At 49.6% G+C, this 17,762-nt stretch overlaps 1 protein-coding gene across 2 annotated transcripts in view; it reads left to right on the forward strand.

Moving 5' to 3' along the window:
- Positions 1–510: 510 nt before the first annotated feature.
- Positions 511–17,762, forward strand: part of NCEH1 (neutral cholesterol ester hydrolase 1) — a 29,944-nt gene continuing 12,692 nt past the window's right edge. Inside the window, exons 1-3 of one of the 2 annotated variants that reach the window (XM_073578835.1) lie at positions 511–852; positions 13,765–13,993; positions 16,424–16,493. In XM_073578835.1, the coding sequence (XP_073434936.1) occupies positions 715–852; positions 13,765–13,993; positions 16,424–16,493 (437 nt within the window). In that variant the 5' untranslated portion in view covers positions 511–714. The remainder of the gene's footprint in view (positions 853–13,764; positions 13,994–16,423; positions 16,494–17,762) is intronic. The other variant, XM_073578836.1, reaches the window with a different exon arrangement.

The raw sequence follows: 17,762 nt of genomic DNA on the forward strand, positions 1-17,762 counted from the left end.
GGACAGAGAAAAAACGTTGCAGGGTCCGTCCGGTCAGGTCAGCGGACGCCAAAATGCGGACGCTATGGACGGCCATCAGTCAAAATCCGCTAATAATGAAAGTCAATGGGGAAAAAAACGGATCTGCAAAGAAGAATGGCGGATCCATTTTTTTTCCAAAATGGCGGATTTTGACTGATGGTGACAAACGGATGTGTGAAACAGGCCTTACTGGGTATAGGCGCAGCAATTGGATCCCCGCTGATCAACAAGTTATCAGGCGAGAACTGTTTTTTTATTGGACAGGCCCGTTCAACACATTGTGTGTATCAGATGCTGATCTACCCTGCAGTCACTGTGAGGCTGCGGGCTCCTCCCCTGTAGGTGCTGCACAGACGGCACTCACTTTATTTCTAGAGACCTCCTGGTCCCGTGTATTGCAGACGTAATAGGCGGAGCCTCGTATTCCTGACCACGCCCCATGACTGATCTCTGTATGTATAGTACTGAAGACTAGCACACAGTCTACCACGCGGTGGCGCTGCTGAGCACATCTGGATGCAGGGTTACATGATTGCACAAGGACGTGACACTGGCTGGCTTCCTTATCTACTGCCCTCTGATTGGTTGGCTTCCTTTATTCCGCCCCATGATTGGCTGCTGCGGGCCCAGCTCGTTCAATGACACCAACACAACACAAACTTGTGAGTTGTGCTGTGCAGAGCGGCCGCCAGCATGAAGCCTGTGCCGGCCCTGCTCACCGCTCTGGCGGCGCTCACTGCCTACTATGTGTACAGCCCGCTGCCCAGCACCTTGGCCGAGCCCTGGAAGCTGATGCTGCTGGATGCCACCTTCAGAGGTGCGCAGGATCTGGTGAGTACACAGCAATGTCCGGGTGTGAGGAGCAGCTGTGACCGCAGGAGCCTGCACTGGACTGATAATAAGAGATCACGGATGTAGGTCACACAGGGCTGTCTGATAGCAGATGGGGCAGAGGGGCTAGATGGGGCACAGCGGGCTGTCTGATGACAGGAGAGAGATGGGGTACACCGGGCTGCCTGATAGCAGAGGGGACAGATGGGGCACAGCGGGCTGTCTGATGACAGGAGAGAGATGGGGTACACCGGGCTGCCTGATAGCAGAGGGGACAGATGGGGCACAGCGGGCTGTCTGATGACAGGAGAGAGATGGGGTACACCGGGCTGCCTGATAGCAGAGGGGACAGATGGGGCACAGCGGGCTGTCTGATGACAGGAGAGAGATGGGGTACACCGGGCTGCCTGATAGCAGAGGGGACAGATGGGGCACAGCGGGCTGTCTGATGACAGGAGAGAGATGGGGTACACCGGGCTGCCTGATAGCAGAGGGGACAGATGGGGCACACCGGGCTGTCTGATGACAGGAGAGAGATGGGGTACACCGGGCTGCCTGATAGCAGAGGGGACAGATGGGGCACACCGGGCTGTCTGATGACAGGAGAGAGATGGGGTACACCGGGCTGCCTGATAGCAGAGGGGACAGATGGGGCACAGCGGGCTGTCTGATGACAGGAGAGAGATGGGGTACAGCGGGCTGTCTGATGACAGGAGAGAGATGGGGTACACCGGGCTGCCTGATAGCAGAGGGGACAGATGGGGCACAGCGGGCTGTCTGATGACAGGAGAGAGATGGGGTACAGCGGGCTGTCTGATGACAGGAGAGAGATGGGGTACACCGGGCTGCCTGATAGCAGAGGGGACAGATGGGGCACACCGGGCTGTCTGATGACAGGAGAGAGATGGGGCACACCGGGCTGGCTGATAGCAGAGGGTCAGATGGGGCACACCGGGCTGTCTGATAGCAGAGGGGACAGATGGGGCAGAGGGGCTAGATGGGGTACACCGGGCTGGCTGATGGTAGGAGAGAGATGGGGCGCACCGGGCTGTCTGATAGCAGAGGGGACAGATGGGGCGCACCGGGCTGTCTGATAGCAGAGGGGACAGATGGGGCGCACCGGGCTGTCTGATAGCAGAGGGGACAGATGGGGCGCACCGGGCTGTCTGATAGCAGAGGGGACAGATGGGGCTAGATGGGGCACAGCGGGCTGTCTGATGACAGGAGAGAGATGGGGTACACCGGGCTGCCTGATAGCAGAGGGGACAGATGGGGCACACCGGGCTGTCTGATGACAGGAGAGAGATGGGGCACACCGGGCTGGCTGATAGCAGAGGGTCAGATGGGGCACACCGGGCTGTCTGATAGCAGAGGGGACAGATGGGGCAGAGGGGCTAGATGGGGTACACCGGGCTGGCTGATGGTAGGAGAGAGATGGGGCACACCGGGCTGTCTGATAGCAGAGGGGACAGATGGGGCGCACCGGGCTGTCTGATGACAGGAGAGAGATGGGGCACACCGGGCTGGCTGATAGCAGAGGGTCAGATGGGGCACACCGGGCTGTCTGATAGCAGAGGGGACAGATGGGGCAGAGGGGCTAGATGGGGTACACCGGGCTGGCTGATGGTAGGAGAGAGATGGGGCACACCGGGCTGTCTGATAGCAGAGGGGACAGATGGGGCGCACCGGGCTGTCTGATAGCAGAGGGGACAGATGGGGCGCACCGGGCTGTCTGATAGCAGAGGGGACAGATGGGGCGCACCGGGCTGTCTGATAGCAGAGGGGACAGATGGGGCAGAGGGGCTAGATGGGGTACCCCGGGCTGGCTGATGGTAGGAGAGAGATGGGGCACACCGGGCTGTCTGATAGCAAAGGGGACAGATGGGGCACACCGGGCTGTCTGATAGCAGAGGGGACAGATGGGGCACACCGGGCTGTCTCATAGTAGAGGGGACAGATGGGGCACAGCGGGCTGTCTGATAGCAGAGGGGACAGATGGGGCACACCAGGCTGGCTGATGGCAGATGGGCTACATGGGGCACAGCGGGCTGTCTGATGGTAGGAGAGAGATGGGGTACACCGGGCTGCCTGATAGCAGAGGGGACAGATGGGGCACACCGGGCTGTCTGATGACAGGAGAGAGATGGGGCACACCGGGCTGGCTGATAGCAGAGGGGACAGATGGGGCGCACCGGGCTGTCTGATAGCAGAGGGGACAGATGGGGCTAGATGGGGCACAGCGGGCTGTCTGATGACAGGAGAGAGATGGGGTACACCGGGCTGCCTGATAGCAGAGGGGACAGATGGGGCACACCGGGCTGTCTGATGACAGGAGAGAGATGGGGCACACCGGGCTGGCTGATAGCAGAGGGTCAGATGGGGCACACCGGGCTGTCTGATAGCAGAGGGGACAGATGGGGCAGAGGGGCTAGATGGGGTACACCGGGCTGGCTGATGGTAGGAGAGAGATGGGGCACACCGGGCTGTCTGATAGCAGAGGGGACAGATGGGGCGCACCGGGCTGTCTGATAGCAGAGGGGACAGATGGGGCGCACCGGGCTGTCTGATAGCAGAGGGGACAGATGGGGCGCACCGGGCTGTCTGATAGCAGAGGGGACAGATGGGGCAGAGGGGCTAGATGGGGTACCCCGGGCTGGCTGATGGTAGGAGAGAGATGGGGCACACCGGGCTGTCTGATAGCAAAGGGGACAGATGGGGCACACCGGGCTGTCTGATAGCAGAGGGGACAGATGGGGCACACCGGGCTGTCTCATAGTAGAGGGGACAGATGGGGCACAGCGGGCTGTCTGATAGCAGAGGGGACAGATGGGGCACACCAGGCTGGCTGATGGCAGATGGGCTACATGGGGCACAGCGGGCTGTCTGATGGTAGGAGAGAGATGGGGCATACCGGGCTGTCTGATGGCAGGAGAGAGATGGGGCACACCGGGCTGTCTGATGGCGGAGGGGCCAGATGGGGCACACCGAGCTGTCTGATGGCAGAGGGGCCAGATGGGGCGCATCGGGCTGTCTGATGGCAGGAGAGAGATGGGGCACACTGGGCTGGCTGATGGCAGGAGAGAGATGGGGTACACCGGGCTGGCTGATGGCAGGAGAGAGATGGGGTACACCGGGCTGGCTGATGGCACAGGAGAGAGATGGGGCACACCGGGCTGGCTGATGGCACAGGAGAGAGATGGGGCACACCGGGCTGGCTGATGGCACAGGAGAGAGATGGGGCACACCGGGCTGGCTGATGGCACAGGAGAGAGATGGGGCACACCGGGCTGGCTGATGGCAGGTCATGTTTTGTAAGTGCGGCTGGGTATTGTGTCCTACACTAGACAAAGTCATCCTGTTCCATTGTCCTGGGGGTGACCTAAGTGTTGTGAGCAGCCTATGGGAGGAGTACTAGACTGGACCTGATGGGGTATATGTACTCACTAGATGGCAATTCCGTAGACCAGTTGGAATTCCAGATGCGCCTGCCACCTTGAGGCTATGTTTCCATGGTCCGTAACGGCAGCGCTTTGGACGCACCTCCGTCCAAAGTGCTGCCGGCTTTGTACATGCGGTGATTTAGCATGTGTTCATTGAACCATGTGGAATCATCGCATCCTATACATAGACTGTAGATATTTATCTTGTGGAGACCGAGCGTCTCCGCAAGATAAGTAGACATGCTGCGGTCTAGAAACACGCAACGCATGTCCGGTTACACAGGAAAGCCGGAGGCGTCCCTGCACGCATTGTGGAGATGGGATGTCATATAATCCCCTCCACTATGCTGTAAAATCTGGACGCTGTGGCTGTACGCAGCGTCCAATCCGCAGTCAATACTGACCGTGGAAACATACCCTTATACTCACGGCAGACAGCTCTCCTGACTCCATAGGGGGATTCACAGTAGTTTGAAGTTTTGTTTTTTTTTCTTAACATTTTGTTGAAGACTTTAATGTTGTTTTTTTTTTTTTTTTTTTATAAGTATAAGCACTGCAGAAAAAAATCAGCTATGGTATAGAATACTTACTACCACATATACAACCCTCAGGGGTTAAGTGTCAATAGGAGGATTCCCCATTTCATAAAACATAACCTTTAATTATTCATTAAAACTGAGACATCACATAAAAAACACATAAACAGCCATAATAGTGCTCGTGCAGATCAGTGCTCATTATGAAATCGTTCGGTCTCACCATTAGTCATGGACATATACGCCCCGGTATATTTTCAGTTGTATACTGCCGGGTATTCGGATCCAGACGGTAAAGCAGGACAGCGTACGGATAGAGAGATATACTGTAGGTATGCAGTTTTCCCTATCCCTTTCGTGCCCAAGTTTTGCTCCTGTCCTCACAAGGACAGTCCCAAGTGGACCCTATAGAGTCGCCCCCAGTTGTGATAAGGGGTAGAGTTGAGCGACTTTGGTTGGATCGGGTTTCGTGAAACCCGAATGAAACAAAATAAGTTTCAGATGAAACTCGTCCGACTAGAGCAAAAAAAGTCGGAGTTTCGTCCGACTTTTATTTCCCATTGACTTGCATTGGGGTCGGGTTTTGGACGAAACTCCGACTTTGTTTTGCTCTAGTCGGACGAGTTTCATCTGAAACTTATTTTGTTTCATTCGGGTTTCACGAAACCCGATCCGACCAAAGTCGCTCAACTCTAATAAGGGGTATTGGCTCCCTATGTGTTTCCTACCCAATAATGGGGATTCATCAGGGGAGTTGAATAGATGAATGAAGGAGGGGGGGTTAATTAGCTGAATTTGTCCATATGAAAAAATCAGGGCCCCGCATTGGCTGGGTGCCTCATGTGGCAGAGTGACTGTCCATCTCACTGCCAAATAGTTTTTTGGTGAAGAATCAACAACAAGTGGGACACAATTGTGAAGTTGAACGAAATTTATTGGTTATTTTAAATTTTTGTGGAAAGTCAAAAGCTGAATGTGGTGTCCGCGTGCTGGTTTTTTTTTTTTTCCACAAACCCATAGACTTACATGGATGAGATTGATCCATGACTTAGATCAAAAATGGACATCATTTTTAATTTTTTTTTTTTTTCCGGCTACACAGCAAGCAATTAAAAACGGACATGTGAACATCCCGAAAGACCAAGGGGTAGATGTTCTTTCCATGAGAATCGTCTGTAAGCCTCATTCAGATGTTCTAAGAATGTGACCTATGCGGAGAGAAGTAGAGCTCCGACAACAAATTCCTGGAGGGTGGAATTTATTCCTAATAATGGGAGATGTTGCAAACTCAGTTTTTTTTCCATCTGCCTATAGCAGCTCATGAGGTGAGACACCTCGTTACATGTCCCCCTGAATTACATTATTATTCCCTGTGCTCTTCCTCATCCAGCTGACCTGTACTCTGCTGTGTGCTGGTCAGGGGTAAGACCCTCAAACACTTCTCTACAAATGGATGTCTGGTTCTGCCAGAATTAGTTTTTATTCCTTCTGGAGGAGAACAAACTTACATACTTGTGGAATCTTGCATTTTGAAGGCCTATTTAGACTTCCCGATTTCTCCCCATAAACGAGCGATGATCGACTGTACACAAGTCTGTGTGCTGATTTTTGGCAGTGTTCACACAGGCCAACAAAACTGTGTATAGAGAGAATAATGGTTATTTTAATCATTCCCATACAGTATGTGCATCGTTGGCTGCACTCCCTCTGTTGACTTGGCTTTATGTGCGGCTGACAATGATAACGTCAGGGTCCTCATAAATGATCACATCAGCCAATGAACATTTTGCTGATTGTGGCATATTTATACATTGCGATTATTAGACCCTCTAATAGGGCCTTGTGTAAAGCCCCCATGCACTGCTGACATTGACAAGTTCAGCCAACAGTCTAATGTGTATGGGGGACTCTCTTCTTACATATGATGCCATAGGAGATAGAGATCCAGCATGTCTGATCATTTTGTTCTCTAAAGGTACCGTCACATTTAGCGATGCACCAGCGATCCTGACCAGCGATGTGAAACCGTCAGGATAGCAGGTGCATCGCTAAGTGGTCGCTAGTGAGCTGCCACACAGGCAGATCTCAACAGCGACATAGCAGCGGTCGAGGGTCGCTACTTACCTGTCAGACGAGGCGATCCTGATGTCCTCCCGCCCGCATCCACACGTCGCTCGTTGGCGCCATAGGAAGCTGATGACGAGAAACGGTTCAGGACGTTCTCTCGCGATCAGCGATAACCAGCGGGGAACGGTCGGAGGTAAGTATCAGACATAGCGATATCGCTAGCAATATCGCTGGTACATCACAAAAACCAGTGACGTTACAGCGATATTGCTACAGCGATATTGCTAGCCCTTTAGGGTATGTTTCCACTTGCCGGATTACATCCGGATTATCTGCGGGTTGAACGCTGCGTACAGTCGCAGTGTTCAATCCGGAGCGTCCAGATGTTACAGCATAGTGGAGGGGATTTTATGAAATCCCGTCTCCACTATGCGTGCGATCACGCATCCGGCAGCCCTGCATTTCCTGACATGCGGCACGTCTTTTTAGAACGCAGCATGTCTGTTTACCTTGCGGAGATGCTCTGTCTCCGCAAGGTAAATAGTCTATGTATACGATATAATCAAATAAGAACCAAAATTTTATATGTGCCAATTACTACAATATAAACCCGTCTGTCTCACTATAAATCCAAATAACTAGAGTACAGAAATAGCACAAATTGCATATATTATAAAAACATCATTTTATTAATCAAAAAAATTAAAACAAGTCAAATATTTATACAAACTGATAAACCTCCATTGTGGGACACATAAAAGGCTATATACTCCTATTAACCACACAACTCAATTTCATAAGAATATAATTCCAAAAGGACTCTATATATAAACATAGGGTCGCTATGTCCGCTAATTGGTAAGTAACATACTGATGTCTGTCCTGCATCACAGAGATCACATCTAGCCCGGCAATAATACCATAGTCTTAGAAGCCACTACAGCAGGAACATCATCAATGTTAAACATAATATAAAGCGATCATAGAAACACCCAATATTGTATCCTGAATGACTCGTGTGGAGCCAATTCCGCGTGTCCCTCACCCCGACGCGCGTTTTGTCCTCTTCATTTTATAATGTATGCAATTTGTGCTATTTCTGTACTCCAGTTCTTTGGATTTATAGTGAGACAGATGAGTTTATATCTATGTATACGATGCGGCGATTCCAGATGTGTTCAATGAGTACATCTGGAATCGCCGCGCGTACAGAAGGGGGCGGCGTGGGGTTTCCGCTCCGTCCAAAGCGCCGACAATCCGGACCGTGGAGACTCTCCCTTAAAGGACCCTGTGAACACAGAATGACTGCTCAGCCCAAGTACAGGCGCTTGGTGCTTGACATCGGGGCCATCTAATATATAAAGCTCAAGTGTGTGTATGTGCATGTCCGGGATGGGCATCCGCACCGTCGCAGCTACAGCCACAAAATTTGGCACAGTCACACGTCTGGACCCTGAGAGCGTCCTAAGCTATGTTGTGAGGCGAAATTTTAACCCCGCGCGTTCCAATTCACCAAACAATTTTGCCCCTATCTACATAATGGGGAAAAAGTGCGTGTATCAAGCCCCGCTCCTCATTATGATATCATAATGGTTGCCATGGCGACGCTGATGTCATCATAGGTTTCAAGCCCCGCCGCTCATTATGATGTCATAATGGTTGACTATGGGATGGAGGATGTGTGATGGGTATATGGGCTCTGGACTATGGGATGGAGGATATGTATGACTGGTATATGGGCACGGGACTATGGGATGGAGGATGTGTGATGGGTATATGGGCACTGGACTATGGGATGGAGGATGTGTGATGGGTATATGGGCACTGGACTATGGGATGGAGGATATGTATGACGGGTATATGGGCACGGGACTATGGGATGGAGGATATGTATGATGGGTATATGGGCACGGGACTATAGGATGGAGGATATGTATGATGGGTATATGGGCACGGGAATATAGGATGGAGGATATGTATGATGGGTATATGGGCACGGGAATATAGGATGGAGGATATGTATGATGGGCATGGTACTATGAGATGAAAGATGTGTGATGGGTATATGGGCACTCGACTATGGGATGGCGAATATGTATGATGGGTATATGGGCATGGGACTATGGGATGGAGGATGTATGATGGGTATATGGGCATGGGACTATGGGATGGAGGATGTGTGATGGGTATATGGGCACACGACTATGGGATGGCGAATATGTATGATGGGTATATGGGCATGGGACTATGGGATGGAGGATGTATGATGGGTATATGGGCATGGGACTATGGGATGGAGGATGTGTGATGGGTATATGGGCACTCAACTATGGGATGGAGGATATGTATGATGGGTATATGGGCACGGGCCTATGGGATCGTGGATATGTATGATGGGTATATGGGCACGGGACTATGGGATGGAGGATAATTATAATTTGCTATAACTAACCACAGTTAGTTACTATTGCCGGGCTCTTCAGATAGTTCCTCTATATACACCGTCTCACCTGCTTGCTTTCCATCTACAGTATCTCCACCCACCTCTGGCTCTATGAGGCCAGAGCTGTCAATCAAAGAAGAGTGCCGGCTGGAGAATTGAAGGGAAGCAAGCAGATGAGAAGGTGTATTTAAATGGTGGACCCCACTGTGAAGCACGGAGCGACGGGACTTTGTCAGCACAGGATGACTGTTCAAACTCAATCCCCTTACAACTTAACGACCACCAATACTCATTAAAATGGCGACTGTTAAGGGGCCTTATTCCTGATTGCCTTTTTAAAACGGCAGACAGGAATAAGTGAATAGTGCCTCCCACGGGCACAATCCTCTGGTGACCACTGTACATTACAGCTGACACATTTTAGTATTGGCTCTGGTCGGTTTTGGAACTGATCGGGACCTACTAACCCCTCAAATACTGCTATCAATCGCAACATCAGTATCTAAGTGGTTAAAAGGGGTTCAAAATAAATGCCCCCTGTGGCAGGATCGATTCCCCTGTGATCATAATCTCGGGTGCTGATCGTTGGCATGGTACCCTGATGTCATCTGATGATAACATGGTATGGTGGGCCGTGAGATCCTGCTGCAAGCAGGGTCTAACAGCCTGTGTCAGTGAGACACTGACATTCCCATGCACTGCAGTACACGACTACTGCAATGCATGAGAGCAACGATCAAAGTAAAAATTATGTCTTGTCCCACAGTGGAACTGTAGGTAACAGCAGGTACGCACGATGCAGTGACGAGACGCGAGACTGAGTTGAACTTTGGCTAGAGAACTTTTATAAATTTAAGCCGCTAGGGCTATGCTAAGCAACCAAAAACAATAATAGCTATTGTCCTCGCAGGGACTCTGTCCAAACAAACACTTTAAAAGAGAACACGACTCATCCGGCAAAAGCCGGTTACTATAGGGCCGCGATATGGCTGACTACGGGTCCTTATTTCCTATAGTGTCACTTATCCGTCCTGATGTCCCTCAGCGTCTCTGATGAGGCTGCGTTGGTGTCGCAGCCACTGGGCCCAGCTGCTGAAGATCTGTTGTAGCCCAGGAGGAGTTGGGGCACAACAGGCCCTGAGGAAGTCCTTTGAAAAGGTAACCCCCTGTAGAAACAGCGGGGTTCTGCTCGTAGGCGAGTTCAAAGAGACTCCAGTCTCCAAGCAGGGTTGTGTCGCAGTTACCAGGAGTGGCGGTTGGCAGGCCACATGCACGGCCTGGGCCTAGGCAAAGAGTTTCTCTGTAGGTGAGGAGTAGGCCCCAACTGTCGACTGCAGCGGGGTGACGTTGACTGCAGCCGATGGTGAACAGGCCGCAACCGCGGGCTGAAGCGGGGCGGCAGTGAGCAGGCCGCAGCCACGGGTTGGAGTGAAGCGGCTGCGAGGGGCGGCGGACAGGCCGCAACAGGCTGGAGCACAGCGGTAACAGTTGCGGACGACCGTGGGCAGGTAGTGACCCCGGATTGGAGTGAAGCGACAGTCTCTTGTTGGTAGGTTCGGCGCTTACTCTCCGCAGGCCACTGTAAGTCTCCGCTCTGCCGATGGTCTCCTCTCTGGTCACCGTCTGTCACTCTGGCTCTCTCAAACTCCCACAGTCTCTTACTTCGTGCCTGCCGTTCCGCCAACTCACTCCCCTGCGCGCTCCCTGTCCCTTTTATACTCGCCCCTCCCCAAAATGTCCTGTCACTCCCAGCAGTCCACGCTCCTCCTCCGTTCCCCGGGTACAGTTCCCTTAGGAACCTAGATGGCAGTCCCCTTGGTTCCGGTCCGGACACTCTGCGGGGGCCCTCCTTCCTACAGAACTAAGCAAAAAATTAAAAAAAATTTGTTACATAAAATGAAAAAAAAAAAAACTGCAGCGTTTGCATATAACCAAAAAAATACACCTAATTGGTATCACTGCGTCCAGAACAACCTGATCTATAAAGCTGGCAAGTTATTTATTCTGCAAATTTTTTTTTTTCTTTAAAAGATGCTTTTATATCATACTAACACACAACAAATTGCAGAAGAAAACATTAAAAAGACGTGTAAGAAAAAAAAAAACTGTGGAAATTAAAACGCCAAACTTTTCCACAAAAATCAAGCCCTAATATGGCTCATTTGGGAAAAAGAGCTCTCTGAATATGGCAATGCAAAAACAAATAGAAGAAATCCCTGCCTCCTGCCTTCATTATCAGAACACCCACTGCCCTGCACAGTAGCAGTGACTCGCTGGCGCCTGTGCAGAAGAAGGGTGGATAAGGATAATGGCGTGAGTGCAGGGTGCAGGTGCGGGATCATGACGCCACAGCTGTACATCACAGGTCAGTGTGACCTGCATGGGAGGAGGGTGGTATGATAATTAAGACAGGAGGCAGAGATTTCTTCCAGACAACGCACGCCCTGGAGCCTGGAAGAAATCATTAGCAGAAAAGATTAAAACTACATTTCTCCACGACACCTCAGCTATGAGACATACAGGTAAGACTAGATTAACATTTCTATTACCTGTATGCCCATAGTAATAGCTTAAAAGCGTCCCCGGGGGTGACAGATTGCCTTTCCATATAGCACCTAGATCTCCAAATGAATGGTGTTTTGTTTTCCAGCCCGGCACACGGTATTTCATGGCTGCATGTAAGCAGTGTAGCCTATGGCTATGTCACTCAGTGATCCAGACATACAATCCAGCTAGCTAACGGACGTGAAGTTATTACGTGTGCTTGTAGCCCCGGCAGCCCTATTGTGTGCATAAGATCAGGTTTTGCCGGCTGATAGGTAGAGAAAAATGGGCTATTAAATCTACAGCTAAGTATCCTGAATATCGTTTGGAAAGAAACTGCAATACCAGTCACACCCTATAAGCAAGAGTGGCGCTGTTTCTTTTAAGCTCACAAGACTTTTTTTTTTTATTAATTATAAGGCGACACTGCTGACATGGTCATCCCGTGTCCATAGGCTCTTGGTACACATGTTCCCATGTACAGTCTGCTCAGCGTGTATCTGGAATGCATTGTAATAAGTGCAGATTTCTTGTATCTGTGTACTGACTTCGGCGACTGGAAACCTGAAGAGAAATTATGCCACTAGGGTCCACCAGCCTGCGGCAGGGGTCCGGAGGGTCATTGCCCTGACTCTGGGTGCACTCTGCACACACCAGCCTGTCAGAAGGGAATTTCTTCATCTGTCAGCCAGCTGTGGTTGAGGGTTGTGTTGGGTTTTGCAATCCCTATTACAAAATAGAATGGCATATTGTGGAGTAAATGCCAGTCATCTGAATCTAGCCCGATGTTCTGTATATTCTTCCAGTAGGGTGATGGACTATAGATACGTTGTGTCCTCCCTGAGGAGGAATGCCTGGCTGGCTTACAGCTTCTGATCCATGTGCACGTGACCTTTCCCCTACATCTCGCACGCTCACCACATAGCTCACACACGGAGCTGTGAACTTTGTCACAGGACAAGAGGATGCGGAGTAGGAGGTCACACGCAGAATTGTCGGTCTAACCTGAATTATGGACCATACGTCTTATTGACGTCCCATAATCGCTTCTGCTAGTATTCCTTTACTCTGGCATCTGATGGTCCAGTACAGCGCACAACCAGACACATAACTCGCCATAAGACGCCTGATAAAAAGCTACCAGAAGACTTCTTCCATCTTTTCCTAGTAAAGTTCAGTTCTGTTATAGGATATACAAGCTTTGCTATCACCCGGGCCACACTGTTAGCACTAGACTTGCTGCTGTGTCACACTGTTCAAAAACAGATAGGACTGGGTGCCATCTTGGATCCCAGGTTGTGACCAGCTCATACTCATTTGTTATTAACTGTCCATGGCCAGGATTTTCTGTGCAAAGGAGGCTAAGATTCATGTTCTCCATTGTAGAGTCAGTCCTAGCTAGTGATCCTGCTGATCCATCTTAGCGCGGCCGCATGTAAGTGTGAGGTGGCGGGGCCTTAAAATAATCAAGCCTATACTAACCTCTGTGCCAGCTCCATTCCAGCGGTGTCGGCATTCACGGTCCCAGGGCTGTAATGCGTTGTTGTGACACATGATGCCCGGCGCCAATCAGCACTGGGATCACGGTCTCCGTCTTCGGACAAACAGAACATGAAGGGGAAGTTCAGGCTGCAGCTGATCGCTGACTTTCTCTTCATGTTCAGTTTGTCCGAAGGCGATGACGGTGACACAGCGCTGATTTTGTGCCGGGCATCATGTGTCATTCCGCTGCATCACAGCCTCGGTGAGTATAGACTTTAATATGTTATCGGGTCATTTAGTTTAAGAAGGGGTTGTCCTAGTAGTGGACAACCTTCTTAATATGTAATGTTTGTTTTAAAAGTAAGCCTTTTCATATTATTTCTTGTTTTGATTTTTGTAGTGCAACTTTGCCCACTATGTGGGTCTTGGACACCATTTGCGAGTCCTAAATTTTGTGTCCAGCTACTTTGACAAGTTGGATCCAACATCGTCTGCTCATTTAACAGTCACAGACACTGTGTTTGATGGAGTGGAGGTCAGAATCTTCGAACCCAAGAAGGAACTACATGGTTCATTGCAACGCAGCATCATCTATGTCCATGGAGGCGGCTGGGCACTTGGAAGTGCAAGTATGTTTGTGTTCCGGGAATTTTGGCTAGCATGCATGTCATAGGAAGGTGAGTTAAGAGAGAGTCTGTCTGCACAAAATGACTGTTCAAACCCAGCACATGCGCTCCTGAGCAGTTCAGTGCTCCTTTCCCACTTACTTGTTTTTTACAGTATCTTTCTCTGGCTCTATAAAGTCAGGGCTGTCAAAGTAATTAGTTTGAACAGTCATTTTATGCTGACAGATTTTCTTTATAGGGAGTCTATCAGCACAAAATGACTGTTAAAACTAAGCACAGGCTGTCAAGGCACTGTTACAGGAGTCCCTGGGAACTAGGGGCTCCTTCCCTATCCCTAAAGCTAGCAGAGCTCTAACTATGCTTGCTTCCTGGATTACTTCTGATGGTGAAGACTCCAGGGCCATGTGCCTTGCTGAGCTCCTAAATCAGTCCTTATCTGTCCTATCCCCACCTAGGGAAGTGGGGAGTTGTAGTGTATAAGAATACACAAACCCAGCCAACAAGACATACAGGGATAAATGAAAATGCTAATCATACAAATATTCAATCACAAACAGAGTGGCACACCAGGAAGTAAAGGGAGGAAAAACCAAATAGGAGAGGATGTGGATATGCACACAGACAAATCACCAAGCAACAGTCTCCAGAACAACACTCCAATCGCTTCCTCCAATAACCAGCTAATCCAACTTCAAAACCAGGCAGTATGAAACTTACACTGGCAATCCCTGATTGCCAGAGACCAGTATATATAGCAGAGGGGAGTTGCTAACACTGAACAGCTGAGACCATCAGCAGGAAAGCTCCGAGTTCTCAACTGAACAGATTAACTCTTGCACTGCTAGCAGAAACCTGCACTGTTTAATATGAAGGAGCAGTGCTTCTAATTCGGCAAGGAGTATGTGAAGTCAGATACTGCGGTCTCCAGGCCTGTCTGTCATGATAAACCTGTGACACAAGCAGTGAGACCAAGCAGTTCAGTGCACCTTCCCTCCTTCTTGTTTTCTGTCTTTCTCCACTCTCCTCTTCCTTGATTGACAGTTTGGGCTTTACAGGGTAGAAGAGCTAGGTGGAAAACGAGTAGGTGAGAAGATGCGTTGTGCTGCTTGGGAGCACTTGTTTGGTTTGAACAGTCATTTTGTGCTGGTAGATTCTCTCTTTAAGGCCAGGGTCACACTTGCGAGAAACCCGCACGAGTCCTGCGTCTCAATACCCGGTACTGCTGCCGGCACTCGGTACCGGAGTGTGCGGCTGCACGTATTTCTATGTAGCTGAGAGCTGAGCCCTCCGGTCCCGAGTGTCGGCGGCAGTGCTGGGTATTGAGACGCGAAACTCGTGCGAGTTTCTTGCATGTGTGACCCCCGCCTAAAGGTGCAGCTGCCGTGTATACTATAATATCCAAAAAATAATTTTCAAGTGTTCATATACTCGCTTCTGAAATAATGATTTGAATTTATTTTCTTCTTTACAAGGAATCTCTCAGTATGACCATCCCCCCCTAGTTGGTTTATATGGGCATGTAGATCAGTGAAAGCTAAATTCATTGATACCTTTTTTATATCTTCTATCCTTTGACTAAATTGAGAGAAATACAAAATTTTTGCAACATGCCTCTGAGGCCTTAAATGCTTTCACTCCCATAGCACTTAACCTCAGGAGGCAGAGTTTCTTTATTTTCACCCTTAGTGTGCCCTCTCTCTTGAGTGATAGCTCTATAAAATCTAGCACCTGTGTAGATGACCGCTCTCCTCGCTTCTCTTCACCAATATAAGTGCACTGACATGCACTGCCCAGACACTCTGTAGACCCTGAAGAAGAGCAAGGAGGAGGCGCTCGGCGTGGGTGGTCAGCGCATGTTGAGTGGAATGCAGAAGCCGGTGCACTTGGGAGGGCACATTGATGCACAGAAGTGAGGAGTCCGGTGATCTGCCCAGGAGTTAGATTTCCTGGCTGATGCCTGGCGTCAGACACATTGAGCCAATGCTCAACTGAGAAAGAGAGGCGCTAGGGATGGAAATTATGCTATTCACATTTCATATATCTCATATTTGATATGCCTTAATGCAATTGAGTGCAACCATTTTCGTATTTTGATATGGAAATTCTCAGGAGGCAGGGTTTATGAAGTGCTCTCAGTGGTACAGAGCACTTAATGCCTAATTTGCATATTGCACACATGGGGGCTTTTTTGGATTCAGGCAGCAGATAGTGAATATAATGGCACAAATGTGTTTTATTTTTCACTTACCTAAATGCTTATATAAATGCTTTGCTGATGATTACCTTTTCCTGGCACAGTGTATTACAGTCTGTAAGAGGATTTCCGCGCGTTTTCTGATGGAAAGTCTTCTCATTTCAGCAGGGCTCAGCATTACCTAGCACGCTTTGTTCCCCCTCCCGTATTGATTGCATTCCTTATCATGCTCGTTTTAGGAATGAGGTCCTATGACAGCCTGTGCCGAAAAATTTCCGAAGATGTGAATGCAGTTGTCGTATCTATTGAGTGAGTATGAACAGTGACCTTCTGGTTTCAGTCTTCAGCGCACATTTACTGGAATCGGTGACCTGAATTCTGATTGCACCCAGATATGAATAGTATTTGCATTTTTCTTCTCACACCCAGTGTTAAAATGTGTTCAGCTCTGTCACATCTTGTTAGTTAAGTGTTAAATGACTGAAATGTTTGGTTAGTGACTCGTGAAAAGGTGAAGTAAACCCTGCAATCTGAGCATGGTGGGACCAGTCCCTTTTATATTTATCCGGAGGCCCTAGAGATTACAGACACTGGGCCTGATTCATCACAGCTGTCATGTCAGAGTTCTGGTGTAAAAGCTTTGAAAAGTCACAAAATGTAGGAGCAACTCAGAGTTGCACCTAAATTCTGCGACTTTTGGCATTTTCACTCCGGTTTCTCCCAGCTGGGAGAACAGGGGCACGACCAGGGGAGGGAACGCCATAGCTAATCCGTACTCCAGAAATCTTAATCCAGTACCTGACTGGAGTGAGATTGTTGGCGTAGCACATGGAGGCTCACACCACTCATCAGTCGCTCCAGATTCATGAAGAAGCATTCTCCTCTTCATGAATCGGGAGCATCTGACTCCAGCACACCCGTCATCAAGACCAACATGACCAATTAAATGAGCAATTATTATTATTTATTGTTATAGCGCCATTTATTCCATGGCGCTTTACATGTAAGGAGGGATATACATAAAAACAAGTACAATAATGTTAAACAATACAAGTCATAACTGGTACAGGAGGAGAGAGGACCCTGCCCACGAAGGCTCACAATCTTCAAGGGATGGGTGATAATACAGTAGGCGAGGGTAGAGCTGGTCGTGCAGCGGTTTGGTCGATCGGTGGTTATTGCAGGTTATAGGCTTGTCGGAAGAGGTGGGGCTTCAGGCTCTTTTTGAAGGTTTCGATGGTAGGTGAGAGTCTGATATGTTGTGGTAGAGAGTTCCAGAGTAGGGGTGATGCGCGAGAGAAATCTTGTATGCGATTGTGGGAAGAGGAGATAAGAGGGGAGTAGAGAAGGAGATCTTGTGAGGATCGGAGGTTGCGTGCAGGAAAGTACCGGGAGACGAGGTCACAGATGTATGGAGGAGACAAGTTGTGGATGGCTTTGTATGTCATGGTTAGGGTTTTGTAATGGAGTCTCTGGGCAATGGGGAGCCAGTGAAGGGATTGACAGAGGGGAGAAGCTGGGGAATAGCGGGGGGACAGGTGGATTAGTCAGCAATCTGTGTCTCTCAAGCTTTGGAGA

Source organism: Dendrobates tinctorius, unplaced genomic scaffold (assembly GCF_039654945.1).
Source record: "Dendrobates tinctorius isolate UK_male_01 unplaced genomic scaffold, ASM3965494v1 ptg000060l, whole genome shotgun sequence".
In the NCBI taxonomy this organism is placed as follows: Eukaryota; Metazoa; Chordata; class Amphibia; order Anura; family Dendrobatidae; genus Dendrobates; species Dendrobates tinctorius.